At 41.2% G+C, this 22,825-nt stretch overlaps 1 protein-coding gene across 4 annotated transcripts in view; it reads right to left on the bottom strand.

Annotated features, from left to right (window-relative positions):
- Nucleotides 1-22,825, bottom strand: part of SYNE3 (spectrin repeat containing nuclear envelope family member 3) — an 80,291-nt gene that overhangs the window by 25,122 nt on the left and 32,344 nt on the right. For 3 of the 4 annotated variants that reach the window (XM_071557587.1, XM_071557590.1, XM_071557589.1), the window contains 15 exons: nt 20,819-20,976; nt 17,683-17,855; nt 16,945-17,254; nt 11,937-12,098; nt 10,842-11,186; nt 9,573-9,709; nt 7,493-7,640; nt 6,565-6,747; nt 6,170-6,313; nt 5,064-5,198; nt 3,944-4,105; nt 3,044-3,207; nt 2,017-2,143; nt 1,685-1,840; nt 118-267 (listed from right to left, as the gene is read on the bottom strand). In XM_071557587.1, coding sequence (XP_071413688.1) covers nt 118-267; nt 1,685-1,840; nt 2,017-2,143; nt 3,044-3,207; nt 3,944-4,105; nt 5,064-5,198; nt 6,170-6,313; nt 6,565-6,747; nt 7,493-7,640; nt 9,573-9,709; nt 10,842-11,186; nt 11,937-12,098; nt 16,945-17,254; nt 17,683-17,855; nt 20,819-20,976 — 2,654 coding nt within the window. The remainder of the gene's footprint in view (nt 1-117; nt 268-1,684; nt 1,841-2,016; nt 2,144-3,043; nt 3,208-3,943; nt 4,106-5,063; nt 5,199-6,169; nt 6,314-6,564; nt 6,748-7,492; nt 7,641-9,572; nt 9,710-10,841; nt 11,187-11,936; nt 12,099-16,944; nt 17,255-17,682; nt 17,856-20,818; nt 20,977-22,825) is intronic. The other variant, XM_071557588.1, reaches the window with a different exon arrangement.

Genomic DNA, 22,825 nt, shown 5'->3' with positions numbered 1-22,825 from the left:
CAACTCCTTTAATTAAGCAGACACATATGTATACTGTTGAATTAAGATGAGGAATGTGAAGCACCATGAAAGAGCAATGGCAGAGGTCAGCAACTGAATTGTGTGTTGTCAACCTACCGGTGAACTCATGGACTCTTTCAGTTTGGATTTGTAGAGCATCCATCGGTAACGCAGGTCCTCCAGATCTTCAGAATTTCCAGTGACAGGATGAAGGTGAAGAAGATCCTCAAACTGACGCTGACCATCAGGCACATGAGACTGCAGCTCCTGCAGACAAAGACGAGGTCAGCAGCAATTCAGAATTCAAGAAGGCCCCAATTTTTAAACTAGCATTCCAAAAATCAGTGGTACTAAATCGAACTACTGGGTACTCTGGAATAGCACATTTATTTTTGTTATTGCTTTTTTTGTCTGAAATGATATCAAAGGACCATCTGCAGGACTCCTGTAGCCTTGGATATTTCTGTTTGTTATATTTCTTACAGTTTCTGTTGCTATTGCATCTGGCCATACTCAACAGAAAGAGTGAGGCCAAATACCGGGCACTGATTTTAATCAGCTTCTTTTAATGAAAACCTTTGCCATACCATACTGGAAATGACCAGGCCAAGAGCTAGCTGCTGGGCCTTTCTACCACTCTGATGCTGGCTGATCTCTCTTACTAGAAGAGATGAAATTTGTCTTAAATTCCTGAGCTTCATCTACTCCAGAGTCTCCTAAAGCAGAGAGTAAAGTGTTTGAATTTTTGTCTGCTTGTTCTTTGTGGATTTTTTAATGTTTTTTGGGGGGGATGTTGTTGTAGTTCGGGATTATTATGTAAATTCTCTCCCCTGCCACTTAACTGCCCAGGCCAGCGGTTAACAAAAGAAGCAGTTAACTGTTGATCGCTGGGGTGGGGGCAGGTTTGTCTCTTTTGGTTTTTTTTTGGATATTCTCCCCAGTCTTGGCTCGGCAGAACGCGGGAGTGGGGGCTCCAAGGAGGCAGGCTGCCCTGCTGGTTACTGCTGGGGCTTTCCTGACTGTCTCGCTGCTGCCTACCCCTGACTGCTTTTCGAGCCGCGCTGCTGCTGCTGCCTACCCCGGACTACTTTTCGTGCCGCGCTGCTGCTGCTGCCTGCCTTGGATTTGCTTCTGGTTGCTCGTACTTTTCTGCTTCTTGGACGGGGAACACAGGGGGAAGAGACTGAGTCCATCTGAAAGCTCACTGCTCGTCTGTCTCGCTGGAGAGGGACTGAAACTCACTCTGCAGCCAGCCGGGCTGTGACATGGACACTTAAGTATAACCTTTCCTCCCGGAGGAAAACCTGCTGGGTTTTGTTGTTGTTTTGTTGTTTTTTTTCTTTCTCTTGTGGTGTTGGGGAAGTGGGTTGCACTAGTCTGTTTACATATATATATATATAGCAGTTATCCTTCTTGTATTAAAATTCCTTTTCTTAAATTTGATAAAGAGTGGTGTGATTATCGTGGAGGAGGCCCCTCCCCTGCTGGTGGGTAAACATTTTGTTTTTTTCCCCTCAAACCGAGACAGATGTGTTGTTGCTTAGTTAGTGGAGTGGTTTTGAGTTTGGTTTTTTTTGTTGTTGTTGTTTGGGTTTGGTTGTTGTTTTGTTTTTTTTTTTTTAATTTGGAAAGAATTTGCACCTATTGCAATCTTCACTTCCATCTTCATCCCCTGAAAACTAACCTGAAGTTTCTTCTGGTGTGCCTTAATTTCCTCTGGGGAAGATGGAGTCCTAGCAAGAATTTTGGTCAGTTCAGTGTTTTCTCCTTGTAGCCACTCCTCAAAGTTGTGTAGGAGCTTCAAGTGGCTACTTGTATTGTGCCTTTCTCCCATCTTCTCCTAGGGAAGAGAACAATAGCAACAAAAAAAGTCTTTACTGTTATGTCAGATGTTTCCTCTGGAGGCCTGATTGCAAGATCTTGACCTCCAGCTTTGTAATCCATAGTATCAGATGAAGGCAATAAAATTGTTCTTGTGAAGCTGATATGAAGGCAGATACAGAGTTCCCATCTCACCTGTTTATGGTTGGGATCTATGTCTAAACGACGGAAGGCAGGTCTGGACATCCAGCTGCTGTCCAAAAATGCTCTTTTTTTCTTCTTATCAGCTACTGGTCTATCTAACTGCCACTTTTTGTAAAGACTTGAAAACACAAAACCAGAGACATCAGTGCAGTGCAACATCTAATGATAAGACATGCATATTTTGACTGGGGCTATGGGAGACAGCTCTGGTAAAACAGCACTATTATTACCATTACTAGAACTATTAGTATTACAGTTATTCCCAACATCTTTGTAGCAAAGTAAGAGCAGGATAGAAGTGTCACAAAGCAGCATCAGTTCTAACAATTCCAAGTGTTTTGTTTTCTTTTATTCAGGGGAATAAAAAGATTACCTTGGCAATATACCTTTCTTTCTGGTAGCAGGAGGCAGTACAGTCAAGCCTTTCTCAATTTAGTAATTTCATTTTTATGCCTATTTTGACACTATATATATAATCAAACAGAATTAAATTTTAATAGACTAGCAAATATAAGCAGCAGTTTGACACTGTGCCGTGGAGGAAAAATAAGTCTTCATTTCCCAGCTAAGAGAGGATTTTAGCTCTGCATATACTCTTGCAGGTTTGAAAAAGGCACAAATGCCAATGCAGATATAACATCCTTGGAGGTATGCCCAGATCAGAAAGCAACAAGAACAGGAAGGTGAGACAGAACAGCAGAAGTCACGCAGTCTATGCCAAATTTCCTCTGACATGGCCTGGCAGTACAAGGGTGAGCCAGGTCCTAAAAAGACACTGCCTACTTCAAGCATGAGGTAAAGGCAGATTCATAGGCTCTGGTTCATGGATTCTCTAAAATAATTTTATTGAAAGTAATGATTTTCAGTTTACAAACAATTAAATAAAATCTGATCTTACTTCTAGCATTGTAACGTGGCTGTTCACTTTCACAGCACAAAGCATCAAGTGTGTCTGGTTATATAGCAGTAAAGGGCATCCTCTTGAAAGGACATGAGGAAGATCTACATGAACACTTACCCAGTTGCCGTCTCCTTCAGTGATTTCCATGACTCCTTCAGTTGATCCAGCTCTGCCTGGACATGGGCAGTCTCTTCTGGAGAAGAATTCTCCATGACCAGCTGGCCATGAGCCTCCACAACGTGCAGCTGGATCTCCTTATCTGGAAACTCAGCTAGCCATCTCTGAAATGCACAGCCTTACAATTACTTTTAGGTATCCCGGGTAAAGCAGAGGCTATGTCAGACTGAAGACCATGTTCAGTCCAGGACTATGCTGGTTCTGTTGGCACTAGCTAGAACATACCTAGCAGGAAAAAAAATATGCTGTGGATTCTTGCAAAGAACCAATGCAGGTCAAATTGCTGATAGCAAAACTTAGAGAATGCAAGTTGTCAGTGCACCTCCTTCTGTAGCCTTCCCATGGGATATTTTGGTTTCCCATAGGAAGGCAAAAGCTGCTTGCTGAAGTAACCTACCCCAGTAGGTAGTAGTGACTCTAGCATGCAAAATACTGCCATCCAGGATAAAACTAGCAGCTTTGGAACAGCTCAGTTCAACAAAGCATAAGGCTAGCTAAAGCAGCAGCAATGTTCAATGTATTGATGAGTACATACAGGCAAATGCAGGTATTGTCCAGACAGATCACCCTGACAGCTCTTTTTAAAACCACCTACCCTTTGATAATACTTTATCCATCTCAACAATTCTTAGCCATTTTTCACTGCTCTTGTCTTTTACCTAACTCCACACCTCACAACACAGGGCAAAGCAAGGAGGAAGCAGCAACCAACAGTCATCACAGGAGGAACAAACCACCATTACTCTCCCAAACCAGGAAATCCTCACTAAAAACCTCCACTCAATGTCTGAATGCTGCAAGGTGAATAATTAACATCTTAAACTAAGACACTTTTCTCACCTCAAGGTCTTCTACCCTGCCCTCGATGTTCTGCTCTCCATCAGCATCCTGGTAGGAATCAACCTTCTCCGTGGTTACTGTGATCCACTGCTGGAGGTCAGACAGTTTGTCATTATATGCCCAGTGCTTCTGAACGTGGTCTTCACTTTGCTGTATCATCATCTACAAATTATACAAGTATGTCAGCAACTAAAGACAGATGAAAAGAACTATCTCTACTGGATTCAACACTATGATGGGCACAGAATCTCATAGGCAAAAAGGAAAAAAACAGCTGCTAATCAGACACAAAAAAGTGTCCTTTGGCATCAGTGGCATGGAAAACACCTTCCAAGCTCCTGCAGGCCTGAGTTCAACCACACGAGGGGGCAAAAAGTACTACAATAGCTCCCTGCCTTCTCAGCTCAAACGGAATAAGGAATATATATATGTTTGGGGGTTTTGTACCCCAGTCAATATGAAGTACATCTTACACTACCTGAATCAGAAATGGCTGTACAGACCTTTTTGGCAAAAGTCCAATTCAGAGATAAATGGGATTATTGAGATTGTAGCTTGAATTCCATAGTGCATATTTGGGTAGTTCTTTAACATACATAATTTTACAGTGGACTGCATAACTAAGGTAACTTTATAAGCTCTTCTGGGACTGCTTTGGAAGGTTGTTTTATATCTATGTTTACAAGCTACAAATTGCCTCAGGACAGAACGAGTATTTATGCTATTGCAGAACTTTTCTCTCATTAACCTTTAGGTCACAAAGCTATTAAAAAATCCAACACTTTAGTACAAAAGCCCTATCCAGGAATCTATGAAGTGCAAGCACCACCATGATAATATAACTATGAGTTCTTTTGGTCAGAAATCTCTGGCCTGCTCCAGAAATAATTTATATATACATAAAATCTATGTGGATGGTATCCTATCCCAAAGGAAAATCACATTACAGATAATCAGAGAATCCTGGAAGAGTTATCAAAGTCATAACTCAGTGCCTTGTTCCCTTGAAATGAAAATACCTTTCACTCAAAGCATGTAATGTCATACACTCAAAGATTTTTAAAATATTTTTAAATAGTGGCAACTGACAGCTACTCAAGCAAACTCTTCTTTATGTTACCTCCAGTGATCTCTTCAGGGCCTGAGAATCAGATGAAAGTTGGTTCATTTCATGCCTGTGTGTGGTATTTGACTGAACAAGCTTCTCTACCTCCTCCATGTGAACTGCAAGTTCTGCCAAGTCATCTTGGATCATCTGCAGAGGAAAAGACAGATTGCATATAGGTAGTGTACTAGATATGGCATGGACCTCCACAAAACATACCCTACACGTAGCTTCATTTGACAGTCTGAGGACAAAAAAAACCCAGCAGCAGTCACTTCTTTAAGAAAATTAATTATTTTGATGTCTTGGAGTAAATGTTTCTGAAAAAAATGGTTGAATATCCTTACACTTCACCAGCAGAAAATAAGTCACTGAGAACAGACAAAAGATACATAGTACAACCAGCCAAGTACTACAAAGAGCGATGTTGATAACACCTCTCTGGTCATCAAGGATGAAGTGGCACAGCTGAATCACCACAGCTCACCCTAGCAGAGGTACATACACTCTCTCTTCCCGTCCTGCTCTTCTCTCCCCTCTCCCAGGACTGTAATCCCACTGCATGCTTTGAACAGTCTCCACTGCATCTTGGACCCTTTGCTGAAACAGTTCAAAACACTAACCAAATGGAAAATTATTATTTTTTTCTGTTAATTTTTTTTCTTATCTTGGCCAGATAAGTGAGCCTATGGAGTAAATAGAGCATGTGTCGAAGCTGTGACAAAGTAAAGAGCAGAAGGGGGCGGGGGGATGTAAAAGGAGATAGAACAATGGAAACTCTTGGAGAAGTTAGACTGGTTCAGGTTATCTTGTGCAGTTTCACTCCCACTGGGAGGTATCAGGATACATTTTCTTTAGCAATAAAACTAGCCCAAGAAGGTGTGCCACTAACAGCTTCCAGCTGCTTGTTCCTTCCCTCAGGTTCAGTTTGCCAGTGCTTCATCCACCGTGTTTTAATTCAATTTACTCCATGATATAAACTGGACCAAATGAAATTATCTAACATACAGTCAACTGAAGGGACAGGTACTGAAATCCTAATGCTAATAAAATGTGACAATATAAACAAACAAGACCACAATTAGGTGAAGATAACATGGACAAACAATACTGTAATGTACCTGGAGTCTCTGGAGTTGTGTCTTTTTACCCAAGAGGTCAGGCTGTGGTTCCTTCTCTAGATCTAATTTGGCTTTGACGGCAGCTAATTTCTTCTGCAAGGGTGCAAAACCAGCATCAAAGTTCTTATGTTGCAATATCAAATTCTAGATGGAGAAAGAAGAAAACATATCCAGCATTCAACACATACCCCTTGGCATTATCTTTTGTCAATGTCTATCTCATGTTCAGTACAAACACTGAGCTACACTACACAACAGACCACAAGTTTCTTTGAATATTCGATCAAGCTGGAAAAAGGAATTGGACTGGTTAGTACTAAACATATATCTATAAAACTGGTTTAATTAAGAATTGATTATTGTCTGTGTCACAGTATATGGGGTTTGTAGTTCACCTGGAGTTTGCTCTTGCTTTGCAGCAGACTTTTGTGTAGTATTTCCCTCTCCTTTGAAGCTTCAGCTACATCTTGAAGGAAAGACTCTGCTTTTTCCTCACCAAGGACGTTGTTTAGCAAATCTTTCTTCAGTTGTAATGTCATGAACTTCTCTTTGAACTGGGAGCTTTCAGCTAGAGCAGCCTAAAGGAGAAAAATTCTTCCAGTGAAATCATACAAAAAATAAAACCCATATAATCATATTCTCACACAAGTCACACAACCAAAGCAGTATGACAGTGTCAGGTAAAAACAGCATGCTGGGCCAACAAGGGGGAACAGAAGGTACCTGGACATTGCCCAGTTAAAGGAAAAGTCTTCCTGATAATGTTAGAGGCACCAGGGCTGCATCCATTTTGTGAATAGAAATAGAGGAAAGCTGTACTATGGAAAGAGTTGTCTGTGCAGAGGAGAGGCCTAAACAACCAACAGAAAGGACAGCTTGAATGCTCACCCTGAGGATAAATTCCATCCCTGTTCACAGACACATTTATTCTTGAGATCACAGGGATGACAAAGTAACACACACACTGCTGGGCACATGCAGAAATGGTGCATTATAGTCCCACGACTATATCACTACATAATTCTTAGGAGTTTACAGACTTCCCATCCAGGGAGATCTGGGCTAATACTGATTATCATCATTGTTAAAGGTATCTAACACTTCAATGCAGCCTACTTAGCTGACAACTCCAGATAAACAAAGAGGGCAGAAGGTAAGACCATGTGCTACAGCCAGAGCTAAGTAAGGACCTCCATTCCTACTGTGGGTTTTCCTGCCATACTGGAAAGACCCTTCCAGCTGCTGCTGGCTGGCAGCTCTATGTAGACGTGGTCAAATACAAACAAAAGTATCCATTTCTGAACTTAGTTTCAGTTTTGCTACCTCAATGTGAGTCAGTGCTGGCTCTGGAGTCTCCAGGAGCATCTGGACTGATGGCTTCCACTGTTCAAAATTTTGCAGGGGATTTTGGAAGAATCTTCTCAGTTGTGTTTCTGTATCAGTGCTCATTTTAGAAGTCTTGCCTCTAACACTGCAAGGATAAAGTGTCAACCAAGAGAAGGATTACAAAGAAATCCAAGTCCAAACATCCTATTCATCAAGGCATGAATGAACACAACACTTAGGTGTAAACCGTATCCAACACAGAAGCCTCAGTCTCTTTTACTGTCTGAGCCTGGTATTGCAGACCAACAGCTGCTATGTCAGTCAAAGACATCTGACAAAACTTTATTTAGATGCCGTTAAGACACATTTGTCTCTTTGTGCAACTGTGTATCAGGAATTACTTTGCCTCTCTAGTAGCCAGCAGTCTACCCTTGTATATGATCTATCTTGGCTGCTATCACCAGGTTCATGTAACAAATATTATCAGAGCAGTTTCACTGACTGATGGGAGGAATAAGCCAAGAATATCCTGAATGTAACTGCAGCTGCTTGTATTGTTTTACACATTACTGAGTCTTTGTTCCTTTATAAAAATTACATTAAGAAGTCTTTGATCACCCTATGTTACCCACAAAAACATGAAAAATACATTTTTATTTCAGATATAATTATTTTATAAAATTTTGCAGAACCACTTGAATTTCTATTAGTTCACATAGGTGATTCTGATAAAAGCTTTGTATTTATGTATATGTACCAATATACATGCACAGCTATATTATGTGTGTGTACATATTGAAAAAAAATTAAAATCAGCACACATCCAATAAATATCCAGGCTTCTTTTGTAGAGGCTTAGCCAAAACACAGCTGAGTAACAAGGCCCAGCAGTGACACACCCCATGCAGCTGCCTCCTGTTTTTCCTCAGCTTTCCTAATCTCCCAGTTTGCAGAATCCTGTCTGATATGGCAGAATGGAGCCCAAACTCTATTCATATAGGAACAGTATCCTGCAAATTCACAAGACAGGCAGGTGAGAGCAGTGCCAATCAGGATCAACACTGCCTTTCTATAAAAACAGAAACAACAGTCTTACCTGTGTCACTGAGACATGACAGAGCTAAACAAAGGCAAGCCTGAGAAGGCCAAAAGCTCCGCAAATAGAAAGTTCTGACTTTACACGTCCTCTGCCATTTGCTCTGCTGCCCGTGCCAGGCTCTGTGTGAAGCTGCCAGACTTCCCGAAGAAGCTTTGGAGGGAAGCTGGCAAAAGAGCAGCTGCCATTTTCTACTCAGAAACAAGTCCCCTGCCTTCTCTCCTCTTTCGAGTTACTTGCTAGCTTTTAAACTGAAATTCTTCCCCATAATGACCTACAACCCTTTCAGCAGGACAGCATACTGCACACTGGACAAAAGGAAATGAGCTTGGATACAGGAAAAGAACTGACCTTTTTTTTTCCCCTTAAAAAAAAGGTCCTTTCTTCTACTTTGCAAATTTGCTGCAGCTTCTTTACTTCCTGATTCCAGGCAGCCTGGAAACGGAAACACTGAAGTCTGGGGAGAGGCTAAACTTTCAGAGTTTCCAGCCCAAGGCAAGTTGAAAACAGGAACGTGCACATAAACTGCCAGAGAAGGGGAATAAACTCTGCCAAATAATTGCTAAGGCTGATGAGTCACCACAACAAACTCAAGGGAGGGCTATAATTCTCCTGAACCGTTTACTACCACAGCTCCTGTCCTAATTTTCTAGTTGCTGTCATGAAAGGCAAGCAAAATACATGAATTATTATGGTAAAATGCTAATAAGATCAAATTAGCTGCCAACAATCTAATTTTCTTCAAACCATGCACAACATTAATGATGCATGATGACTGCTTGAAAATGACCAGCAGCCTACAGCCCCTAGCAAATGGCTAAAATTACAGCCTTACTGAAACACGGAGGCAGATGTAATTACCAAAAGCTTTTCATTTCCACCCATCAAGTAAAACTGGATGGCGTATTACTTTTCTCTTAGACCGCTTCAATAACTGAGAGAAAACTCCACCCCCCCTCCCATAATCAGACTTCCCAGTACCTTTGATACTGCTGTATTGCAGAGACAACATTCTCAGCGTGTGGCTGCAAATCTTGGGAAAACCGTAGCAGTTCCTTAAGCTGAGCCTTCAGCCTCTCAACCTTCAATTCTTCTGCAGCCAGAGCTGCTCTGGTTGCCTTAGTCATAAAAATAATGAACAGATTACACCTTATGTAGTGTCTGGCATATGAAATGAAGAGGTAAAGCTGCCTCTCAGGGTATGCACAAGTTGCGTTTCGGTGGCTTTTTTCCTAGTTGTAAGGAATATGGACTTTGCTAAGACAGAACACATTATCAGGAACAGTCTTGTTCCAGCAGGGTCCCTCTTCACTGGGCCCAGGTTCTGCATCTGATCGGAAGGGTTCACTGTTTGAGCAGAGAGAGTCACGAGCAGGCCCAGCTTCAGTTTGCTGATTACAGTACATAACATGAGACACATTTCTGGAGCAGACTTCTCAGCATGTTTGTTCAAGCACGTCTTTCTCAAAGATTCACATATATAGAATGTTAATTCTAGGGTGACTTGGAAACACAACAACTAAAACTCATGTAAATGTAGCTGGATTGAACCAGCCTAAATTTTGTGGATCCTTTTGCATATACTTTTTCCAGCTAGTCCTGCTGAGTTCTACACATGCAAACAGCAATGAAAGGTATTTTGAGAACAGATAATATATGCAAAACCAGCCCTTGAGTGGAAATCAGTGGTAAAGATTCTTATCTACTTTATGTGTGATGAATTTTTTGCACTCATTTTTGCAACAGACTGATTTTTTGTGTAAATACTGGATTTCTACGATCTGGGGACTTCTTAGTAATGATAACAAGTCTGCCAGTAAAGGAATATAGATAACCATTTTACAGAGCTGAAGGATATAATGTCTGTATGTACAAATACATACAGACACAAATACCTCAGAAATATGTGTATTTGTGTCTGTATGTATTTGTACATACAGTGAGACATTCATTTCCTTCTTTTTAAGTGGAGCAAATTGTGTTGTTTGCTCTGTATTGTGCCCTTTTTGCATATGGTCCCTTTGAACTCTAGACACAAACTGCAACACATCCTCCAAACCTGCTCCCTTTGTCCAGCATGAGATGAAGGTTGGAGAAGTTGATTCCATTGTTGCTAGTCACATTTTCCTCAGTCTGTTTCATACACTTTCTTATCATCTTTAACCAATGGGACTGGTACCTGTTGTATGTGACTATGAACGTTCAGTCTATGGCTGCACTTGATCCTCCATATGAAAGGTAACAACTTACATTGCATTTTCTCCACAGAGTTACAAGCTCTTCTTCAGTCTTTTCCCCTTCCCCAGGGTCCAGGTCATTTTCCAGTCTCTGTAGATCTGTTCTCAGCTCCTGGATATCTGCTTCTAACTGTCTGGCTTGGGACTCATAGGCACTTTCTGACTGTTGGATCTTAAGCAATCTCTCCTCCTCCTCACTACTCAGCAGTTTCAACTTCTCCAAGGATTTTCTTAGCTCTTCAAGTTCATCCTTCAATCTCACAGCTCCGAGTGGAGAGGTATTCTCAATCACCTCTGCACACTGATTTTCAAGATGCTTCCATTTCTTTACACCACTCCTAATGTTTTTGGCAATTTCCTGCAAAAAGAATTCCAATAAAGATTATCTGCAGGAATGAGAAGTTGGAAAAAACCTGATAGCAGTAGGAAAAAAGACCTCTCCTGGTTGTATGTATTTTGCTCTTCACTTCTTATTTCAAAGTATGTCCTTTTTTCAAGTGACCAGAAGCCAGGATTGGGCATTTGACTGACTTCTGAGTAATGCTGACAGCCATGATTCTGAAAATATTTGCTTGATTTTCATAAATGCTTGTCACCTGAGGTCCCTGACAAAGAAAACAGGAGCTGCAAGCACTAAAGAAATATCAACAGTTAGATCTCAGAGATTTTTAAGCTAAACAGTTGAAGCAGTGGCACCAGAATAACAGATATTGTTCTCAAAGCTGATCCTGGTATTTTCATTACCAGCTTTAAACTCGCAAAACCTGTGAACCTTTAGGGTCTATTTAGATCATGTTTACCAAATATAATTTATTTAAACAAGCTGAAAGGGTAATACTCTCAAAGAATCACATAACCATAGGAGATTAGGCTTTAAGAAAAACTAAACAGACCAGTTTGTGACTCATGCTATACTTGGGAGAACCATATGTACTAAGAATCTTAGGACCCAATACAACTCTTCTGTCCTAGTCCATGTAAAAATCACTATCTTATTTCGTTTGTGTAATTCTTTTCTCAAGTACATCCTTGTGAGGTTTGAGCAACACATGCAGGCATGGAAAACACATAATCCTAATTCCTTATTCTAGTTATATTGTTCAAGAACCTTCAGTGCCTTTAACTTGTCCTCTGCTGAAGACTTCGTTGCTCCTCCAATGCAGCAGTTTAATCTTTCTGTCACACCGTTCAGCCACGATTGAAACTGGTTGACATTGGCGCTGTACTGCTCGTGTTCCTTGGTTATCGTTTCAAGCAGTTTCACTCTGTTCTGTAACAAGAGACATCAGAAGTGGTGAGGACAGTGCTTATCTGGCTCTTTTTCCTTTACATTGTAACCCAGAATTTACAGACAAGAGTCCCTTTCCTTGAGCCCTGATAACACTTGGCCTCCACAGGAATTCAAAGTTTGTCTTGAGAAACAGAACACAAAAGTACATAAAGGTTTGTCCCTATTTGTGTTGTGCTGCAGGTTCTCAATGTCTAGTCCCCAAGAAGACACACTTCAGGGTCCTCTCACGTGAATTTCTGGCCTCTCCTTTCCAAAACTTCTTATTCTCTCAATAGAAAAAGAAGAGACAGAAATTTGTTTCTGGTTCTTACTTCGGGAGACACAGAGTTATGTTCGCCTTGCTGGGTAAAAATAGAGATGGGCACACAATAGATTGACTTATCTCTCAAAATGAAAATAAGAGAGATGGTTCTAGGGGCATAGAAATTGTTTTAAAGTGTTCATTATTTAAACAGGCTGCACAGAAAATGTCCATCACCTTTAATCATGTGATCCAGGCACACTCACCCTTATTCACTTAGCAGGTCACAAACTATTCTGTAGGGGTATCACAGACTCTGGAAGCAAATTCAAGCCTATGGAAAGCAGGCTTCATTTTCCAAGTTACTGTGTGTGCACCCTATACCCAACTATCCCTGAATTTACAGGGGCCTGCATGTCGTGAGTTGCCCTCTGCTGATCCGATCTGGCACTCCTCACAACAATGCAGAGTCATGTTTGCTCAGACTGGCGTGCTTGTCAGCTGAAGTTTAGGCCTTTTTGGTTTTGACACAAATCACAAGGAATCCTGCTCTATTGTTTCACTAGTATAATATCCAACCTAAGTACTATTTTTTGGAAAGTCAGACTGATTTTTCCTTGCCCTTCACCAGCTGGAATGGGGAGTTATTGAGCTATACTATGAGTGCATTAGAAAAAAATCATTCCTTGGACAATTCATTTGGTGCCTGCAGCACCCTTGAAAGGCTTTGCTGTCCCAGACAATGGGATGAGTTTCATTCTGTGTAATACAGGACACACTACCTGCCTCTGAGCAGAGCTTCTTCACAGCTGCCCTCCACAGAGAGTAGAGTGACAGCTGCTATGGTAGGCAGAGCTGCAAAGTCTCCTCTGCATTTCCCTTGTCTCTGTGAGGCTCTGGACATGTCCCCACACCTGTGAACCTGCCTGAGATGGCAGTGAGTCTGCTGACTTGTGCAAATCACAAATGAATCTCCTAAAGTTAGTTGACTCACTGTGGGACAAAAGAGGGACAGCTAAGGGACAACTGCTTCCCATAGAGGATGAAATGTTGCCCACTTACTAGAGCGTGACTTTTAATAGCACCACCCATACATGGGTTTGGATGAGACCAAAAGACAGAATTATGACTGTATACCTCTGTGGCCAAGATGTATCCAGCAGAACACCTCACTTGCTAAATCCCCTTGGCCTTGATTCTCAGATCTGCAGAGGTTAAACACTTTGTCCCTGTTAGGTTAGGGACTTGAAGAAGGCAACCTGTAGCAGTGTAAATGGGCTACAGACTGAAGTGAATCAAGTCAAGCCAAGCTAATTGAGTCCAGGGAATTCAGCTAATTTGTTGCGCTTACAGAAACTCCAAAGGGTGTAAATCAGAAGCAGAGATATTACTAAGCTCAAAAATCTTATGCTAATATATAGGGGGTTTAAAAGGAACATAAAACAACCCACCCTTGGGCAAGGCTGTCAGCCAAAACAGACAAAGCAGTTGTGTAATTTGGGTGCACTGCTGGTCCATGAGGTCAAGGAATAGATGCCATGGATAGGAACAAATTGTGCAAGCTGTCAGACAAAAGGCTTATAAAGAGCTGGCTGAGCTGCCCTTTCTCTCCCCTACAAGAGTTAGGCAGGAAAACTACAATGACAGAAAATATGGTATCGCTTGCTCCTGTTAGGTTAGCTGTTCAGTGTGAAACTCAGTGTTCGCATGCACTTGGTTAATGTGAGAAGACATTAAGATGGGCATGGCTTTAGAAAGAGTGAGAGCACCAATGGGAAAAGAATGAGTATGTCATTGGTTGCAGAGAAAGAAATGTGTCAGGGCAGGATATGCCCAGCCCTGGGTACTCAAGGTAGGTGATAGAGGCATAGGAAACCCTGGCCCCACAGATCGCTTTACAGTCAGCAAAAGCAAATGAGATTCCTCCGGAAAGCAATCTAGACCACACGAAGGAAGTTCCTCCTTTAAACTCACTGTGGCATCTCAAGTAGAGTACAGAAAGCTCCTGGAGCTCTTTCCTGGTGTTTTTAGTGTTTTTTTTCTAGGGCACATGAGCAAATCCATCATAAGTACCTAGGTTTCAGTTAACAGAGATAATATAGATTGAAATTAATTTGATGTGCTCAGAAATATTTTATGTATTTGTCTAAATATTAACATACTGTGTATCATAACTTGTCTTACCATCTTCAGATGTTATTTATGCTAACACCCCAAATCATCCACTTCTGTATATTGTTAATTTACTAGGCAAGGGAAACCACACAGGAAATTGCTGCCACATCTAAAAATACCCCTGTCAACACAATTAAAAGAAAATCATGTGCTTTTAAAATTTGTGAATGTTAAGGACACATGTTAGCACTAAGAAAGAAAAAAACCCACACTTCTCTCATACCAGAGAAGTAATACCACAGGCAAACAATTTAAGAAACACTGTCCAAGAGCCTGCCTTCTGATAGAGCTAGACAACTGCACAGGATCTAAAAATGCTCTTCAAACACAAGTGCAATCTACAAACACCAGTGAGCCTCCTCTGGGAGGCAGCTCAGGCATTCAGATGGCATGTGCAAGTCACATTTAGCCTTGCCTCCCATCACGTGAGGGGCCGGAGCAAAACCCTTACAACTCTGCGTCACTTTCATTCATTCTTCCTGCCTGTTGGAAGAGGTGTCTGGGTTTCTCTGACTAGTGTTATACTTTCCAACACAATTCCCAAAGCGCCTGTAACCTTGGCATTAGATAATGAACTCTGCATCTACTTCAGCTGCAAAATCCAAGGCTTCCTAACTCCCTTCTTTATTCCACACCTCCTGAAAGAGGGATTTCTTAGCTGGATTCCCTCACTCCATCTATCTATGAAATGTGGTATTTATAACCAATGCCAAAAAAAGCTTTTTCTGGTCTCTCAGTTGACTGGAAACATAAAGACATATTTTGTCTAACTACTATGAGCCACTTCCTGATCTCATTTACACCAGCAGGTTTCCAAGTTGGTTAGAGAAATCATACTATGTAAAACCAATCTCAGAGAAGTCATACTCTGGCTTTGAGTATTCAAATTATTTTATTGAAAGAACAGCCTTATTAAAATAACTACTGACTGTCTCCTTCTTCAAAACCAAAGACACACCTTGTTTAGGAGAGAGTGAATGAGAATATTAAATGGCAATCCAGATAACACCTGAATTCCCATGAACCTTTTTGTTTGTAAAACCAGTTGCCTTGTAATCAAGATCGACCTTTAAATATCAATAATCAGCACTGAGGCTCAACTCTGTTGGTGGCTTCTCTGTGGCAGCTGCAGTTACAGAATTGCAAAATAAACCCTAGAGACATTAGCAGTAATTGTGTCTTTATGGCTAAAAAAAATCTGAATTTCATGCTCAAAAAAGGTGCCAGCTCAGGATTTTTTGGGGTTTTTGAGGTTTGGAGTACTTTTCAATAAAATTATCTGTAGAGCAAGCAGGGCAATGTCATGAGCATCCCAGTGTTGTTTTTCCAGTGTGATCTGAGGTTAACTTTGCATGACAGCATCCAGGGAGGGAAAGCATACATCACTGTCAGGCTCCAGTTCAGCACTGGGGTGTAGGTGTGGGAATAAATAGAAGGCAGAATTATAACAGAGATAGATACCAGAACCAATGTAATGAAAATTATTTGTATTTGCACCTGGTAATTCCAGCCTATGAAACTTCTGGAAGCCACTGTGAGACAAAAACCAGGTTTTAATTTCTATGTTTGGGACAGATGTGCCTATACATATATTTAAGATATCCCTTTGAGTCCTTCTATTGATTTGCTGGTAAGAAACTGAATTCTTCTGCCCACCCACAGATGTCTGCCCCTCAGCCATAGCACCTGGTCTAGTCCTGTCTTTACCTGAGTTTTGGAAGTGAAAAGTATGAGCCTTTTCAGAAACCTTTACTCAGGATTAGAGTCAAAGGAAATCACTGTTACTGAAAGATGAAGTAGGATGTCTTACACCAGCCTGTCTAACAACTGCTCAAACTTAAAGATTAGCATCAGGCAAGAACTCCTATCTATGTGCACAAAAATCTTTCAGATACTGGAACTGGCTAGCTGAGCGAAGTGTTGGGCCACAGCTGCCTCCCACCTCCATGCTTCCCAGTTTTGCAGGCAGGGACTGCAGCTCTGGATCTGGGCTAACATTAATTCCTCCAACAAGGATTCACGCGTGTAATATTCCCTGGCTGCAGAAATGGGTATTTTGCATCTGGTTATAAAAGGATCACTATGTGCTAAAAGATGAGGAACAACTGAAACTTTATTTAGAGATGGCCTAAAGCAATAATCACTAGGACACAGCAAGCAGCTTTGAGTTACTTTCCAATAACATGCTATAAAGCACTGTGGAAGAGCAACCCAATTAACAGTTCATTCTGGAACTTCACCACTGTTGGAACTAGTCCACTGACTGAAAGAACAGGGGTCCTCAGCTTTGTTTCCTTTTGCTGTCCTACCAAGCACCCTCACTCAAGGAGCAAATAGCAAACAACACTGTACGGTGAAATGTATCAATACTAGTGCAATTTGAACACTTCCCACCCTTTATAAGTGTACCTGAGCTTCTTGTTTGATTCCTTCATATTCCACTCTCATTTTCTTTTGAGCATCCTCATCAACGCTGCAGTCACCTATCCTGCTGAACAAGGAAGCTGCTTCCTCCAGCAGCCTTTCCAACAGGACTGACTGATTTAAGACATCATTCAGCAGAACCTGAGCATGTCTCAGCTGCCATTGCTTCTCCTTCAAGCCAAGCTGCAACTCAATGTCAGGCTCCAAGGTCACCCTCATGTTGTGAATCCATGTGTAAAACTCATCTTGGGCTTTCAGGTACTCGCTCCAGTGCAGCCAGACCCATTCAATGCGGCTGTTGGGGAGAGCAGGAGAGACATGAGTTAAGTGAAATGAAGATGGGAGCAGTGGAGTTCAACTATCTTAAAAGGCCTTCAAAACAACAGACAAGGTTATCAGCAATTTTAAGCTGCTCTGACTTTACAGGGTCCAGATTCACTTTCCAGACCTTCCCTGCTTTGTGGAGGAAGTATTCTGTACAAGGTCCCTGAGCCTGACCAAACTCATCATGCTAGATGATGGGATGACTAGGCTAGGCTGTGAAGGCAGAGCATTAAGGTCCCACTGACCCTCTCTCCCCACACAGTCCCCAAAATGCTCATGGGACTGGGATTAGCAGGGATTTCTATCTACAGTCCAGGTAGTAGAGAGGGGCAGAAGTATATTCTGAAAGCACTGGATAAGACAACTGCCTCAACACACCAAAGAGTACATTTGTCTTACCTGTGACAATGAGTGATGTATATGGCTGTCTCTTCCCACAAGGCTTTAATGTCTTTCAGTTTAGATAGTACCTCATGCTTCTTATCCTCACTGATGCTGCGAAGAGCAGCATCTGCCTTCACAACAATCAAGTCCATTTTCAAGCTGCCTTCTGGTTCCAGAGCACGTATTTTCTATGAGAAAAAAAAATGGTAACTGAAAGCATGAAAAGAAAGCAAGCATAACTGATGAAATGTAAACTTTGGTTTTACCCAGGAATCACAAACTCATAGAATCATTTAGGTTGGAAAAGACCCTTAAGATCCTCGAGTCCAATCATTAACCTAACACTACTGTGGTATGGAAATATTTCTATACAACACTGACAATTCCCACCTAACTCACTGCTGCAAAGCCTCTCCTGAAAGTAAAATATGAACTTTTCTTCAGATATGTTTTTTATTAAGCATTCTAAGGGACTGAATTTAATTGAAATCCATGAAGCAGCTGAAAAACATTTAAGTTAGCTAGAAAATACAGATCATCATCTATGAAGTGTCTGTGGCTGTGTTTCTGTTGCTGTTATAAATTATAGCACCACGTTGCCACATGCCAGCTGTTCTCCCCCACTTGCCAAGGCACGTATAGCCAGTCTCCACAGGGGACACTGCAACATCTCAGTTTTAAGGTCTACTTTAAGAAATCATGAAGCATATTAAAAAGGCTTCCTAGTGCAAATAAAAGTTGGCTTATAAAACTAGCCAAGAGAAATTAACTAGTGGAATTTTCTGCCAGCTACCAAATTTTGCTTTGACCCTGAATTACAAAGTTACAAATTGGTGAAAATGTGCATCTTGTACAAATAGGAATGCCAGCAATTCAAAGTTGAACCATCAAATTTTGAGTAGACTGTCTTCCTCCATACAGAGATGGAAAAAGCAGAACAAGTTCTGTACAATATAACAGAATAATTATGCCCCAGTTTGGATGTCAGCTTTCAACATCACTTAATCCAAACTTCTGATACCATCAGATTAGCTTTTCTTGCTGTTCTTTCATAAACTCCTGGAAAACTGCAAGCTGTTAAGTTTGAAGAAATAGGCTTCTATAATAAAATTACTCAGAAGTTCAAAATTTGCAATTACTTTTGGAAAAATTAAGCCTCTGGGATTTGTTAAAAAAAAGTCATGTCAGTTATTGCAAAAGTGAGACCAAATAAAAGAGCCTCAGATTTCCAGTCTCACATTCTAGGAAAAGACTGTTCTTTTGGCATGTACACAGCACACCTGCATGTGACGTAAAAACAGGTGTTTGGACAAATTATCTGCTATGAAAAGTATGATTAATAGAATCCAGAAAAGCAGGGCAAAGGGCAGAGCAAAGAAAGAAAATACAAGCCATAGCTATCATCCGATGGGAAAAAGTTAAGAGTAAAGCTGTTTTCTAAGTCTGACATTTTTCAAGCAATTGAAAGCAAACAACACCGGCTGTACAGTCATTTTTCTTTTTCAGATCTGTTTTTTACATGATTGCTATCATTGGCTGGAATTTTCATTAACAAATTATCTGAAAATAAACCACAGGAAGGAAGCATGAAAAAAACCTGGCAAGCCAAAAGCAAAAAAGGAATTGAAAATTGATCACTGAATCTGAAAACAGCCAATAGTGAAGCAGCGAGAACATCACGAGGACACAAGAGCTGGAGAGGGAAGCCAGGCCCAGGAAGAAGGCAGAATGAAGGAGCAGGAGGTGGTTAAAGTACACACAGGAAGAGAGAACAGACAGTTGTTAACCTTTAGAATGATTAATCTCCAAACTCTGAATTGAAAAAAATCTAACAATATTACTTTTTGCATGTTACAGACCTCCTCCAAAGCCCACAGAAGTCAGCGGGCTTCAGTTCTGACCATATCACACCTCTAGACCTTACAATTTGTTATCTCTGCCACAAATGCATCCCCTTTGCCAAACTACCACTCTTTTACTCAAGTTCCAGTGTTTTTTGCCTGTTTTTTTGAGATTACACATCATAGTTTCCCAGAGAAAAGGAAAAGGTGAAAATAATTTAAGGGCAGAAAAATAAAACTATAGACCAGAGGAAATCCTTCAGATTTTTATGACTGACATGAAGTCTAGCCATCATCCACAACTCCATGAACAGTGTCTATATTATGCCAGAGGCAAGACCCATTCTCCAGTAAACCACAGTACAGGAAAAAGGTTGAAGACATCAGTGTACCATCATGTTTGAGTTGTTAAACTTCAAAAGAGGCAGGACAAATGCGAGTAGACAAACAAAAAGACAGACTTTTGAGCAAATAACAATGTGAAAGATTTTGCTATTTAAAGAACAGACTAGTTGGAATTAAAGGTAATAAAGTGATAAAAATAGTTTCAGTGTTAATCACAGAAATATCACCACTCCCTCTAATCATGAATGGTAGAAATGGGACAAACAGGAGTGTTGCTTTCTCTGAGATTCCAAGACTTAGATAACATCTAATGAAACAGAAGTTAATGAATGTGAAATCACAGTAAGAGAGCAGGCACAATCTGCAAAAGGATCTCTGTGAGAAGAGTTATACAAGAGATTAGGTAAACCCAGGCATAAACGGAAACATTTACCTTTTCATTAGACAGATTATAAAGGGAATCTGTAAACCCTCTTATTATCAGGGTTTATCGAAAAGAACAAAGGGATTACTCTACAACAGCCACTACCAGGACACTGCAATATTTCTCTGTCAGTGCCAGCATCATAGAGGAGATGGAACACTAATGTGATCTGACTCTCTTATACTATATGCTGGTCTTCTGCAAATTACTATGGTAATTGCAAGCAACAACGAAACTGTTTCAGGCCCGAGCACGCTCATAGGACAGTGTAAACATTTTAACCAGCCAAACCTGATGCTAGTCTTGGAAACCTGTTATATCAAGTTGCCATACTCTTTTTTTAAGTCTGTAAACATTTTGCAGATGGAAAAAAATTAGAAAGAATGCTGATGGGTTGAACCCAACCAGACAGGACCAATGCTCCAATAAGCAGGGACAGGTGAACATTTCCTAATGGAAAACTTCAGGGCTCACAATTCACTGCTCTAATAGTGGTGGCAGTGACAGCCACCTCTGAATGGCTACATCATTCTTCCCTTACCTCAGTCTCTCTCAGTCTGGCTTCTAGGGCAGATCGGGGTCCTTTGGTGTTGTCATTGATCCTCAGTCTTTCTTGGATGGCCTTCATCCAAGCTTCTGCATTCTCCACACTACTGTCAAATTCATCCTGTAGCTGCTGAGTCATTGCATTTGAAGAAGCTGAAAGGATAGGAACAGGGCAGTAAGTAGGATTTGGTTAAGACCTCAACAGGAATGCAAAGCAACATAAAGGAGCAAGGGAGAAAATGATGTGGCTTTCCTTTTTTAACAATAGTACCAAAAATGCAGCAGTATCGCTGTTCAGTTGAGCACAGAGAACACATTTACACTGCAGCTTTCCCAAATGAAAATAAACCAGGAAACAAAAAGAAGGTGGGAAACTGTGGGAGGCTCCATTACAGTAAACAGATTTAATTCAAAGCTTTTAAATGAGATTAATTTGGTGTTTGTGGTGTATTCCAGACTGGCTACACCAATGACAAGCACTTTCTGTTTCTTCACAGAGCCTAGTCAGTATAAAACTCTGCCTCTGCCCTTCCATGCTCACGTACTGAGCACCTGACATCAGACTAACAAAGCACTTCAGCACAAGCTTAGAGGTGTATAAATCCTTTAAAGCTGTTAAGATCAGGATCAGATGCTTAGGCCTTCAGTTAACTACTTCTGCTGAGACCATGAAGAGGTTACTTGGATGCACATGCAGTGAGTCTGGGACACACAGATAACAGGAATTGACCAGCAACTGCCAAGACAAACCACCCACAAACCATCAGGGAGGATATAAATACTGGCAGATGTCATCTTTTGCCATCTCGTTTACTCCATACCAGGCTCCAAGCTTCTAAATTTCCTCTCCCTCTCTCATGTTGCCCCTTCCCAATCAGCAGCAGGTATGATGGTTGGTTGCTCTGTTGATGTCTCTGTTTAGAGCACAGGCCCAGACAGACATTGTGCCCATATAATAGAGGAGAGCCATCCTAGGCTCACCCTTAGAGAGTGAGTATACTGCCAGAGTATACTCGACTAATAAGAATGAACCACAACAAAGCACCCTGTAGGTCAGCTCCGCTGAAGTGAACAGAAAAATAGTCACTGACATTCAATGGGTTTGGATCACATCCTACAGCTACTGCTAGACAAGCAGCCAGTGTAAAGTAAAATATTCTTCCTCTTTGTTGTTCATCACTGAAAGATTTTTGCAGCACAAAGTTCGAGTCTTAATTACTGAATCCAAGTTCATTGCGCAGAATTCAGTTCCACAGTAGCCCCTCAGTTTCCATGAAACAATTCATGTGGAAGAAAGTGCTCAGCAAGAGACTCAGAGCACAGCTCTTGGTCAAGCTGGACCAGTGGTGTTCTGTAACTACTGTAGCTCTCAGCAGTTTGGTCTTTATAAGGGAGAGCCATCCCTGTGCTCACAAGCAGAAAGTTTCCTACCACCCTGACAATATATTACTTTTCATGAGGTAAAAGTATTCATGCAATATTAGATGTCCTCTTCTGCAGCTCCCAATACATTTTCTTCCGCATCACACCACAGGCAACAAGCTGTCAGCATTCACAACAGTGAATTGTTGCTTCCCAGCTTTTAGCAGGCTTTATACACAACAGGTCTCAGAAAAGAGACAACGAACAGCTACTGCTCTACCCAGAGGGCAACTGGAACAGAGGATGGGATCAGACCTCCATGCGCAGACCAGCGGAGCTGCATTTGCATGGAAGAGGGAATTCCTCCCTAAGAGATCTGTCAGACAGGGCAGAATCTAAGGCTGTAACTCTCAGAACTTGAGGGCAGTTTTAAAAAGTCTGACCTCACCTTGAAAAGATTTAAAAAATAGAACAGGATGTACTGGCTTTAGTGAGGGTGCTGTGGCATTGGGGAAGTTACTCCCTCTCTCAAGTATATAATTACAGCTAAAATCATTGACTTACAAGAGTCCTAAGGATGAAGCCAGCTAATGGAGTAAGGTTATTCTCAGTGGGTTGCTAGATAGCTATGACTTCTCCA

The sequence above is a fragment of the Pithys albifrons genome, chromosome 6 (assembly GCF_047495875.1).
Source record: "Pithys albifrons albifrons isolate INPA30051 chromosome 6, PitAlb_v1, whole genome shotgun sequence".
In the NCBI taxonomy this organism is placed as follows: Eukaryota; Metazoa; Chordata; class Aves; order Passeriformes; family Thamnophilidae; genus Pithys; species Pithys albifrons.
The sequence above is the reverse complement of the archived record's forward strand: the minus strand, read 5'-3'. Positions and strand labels throughout refer to the sequence as shown.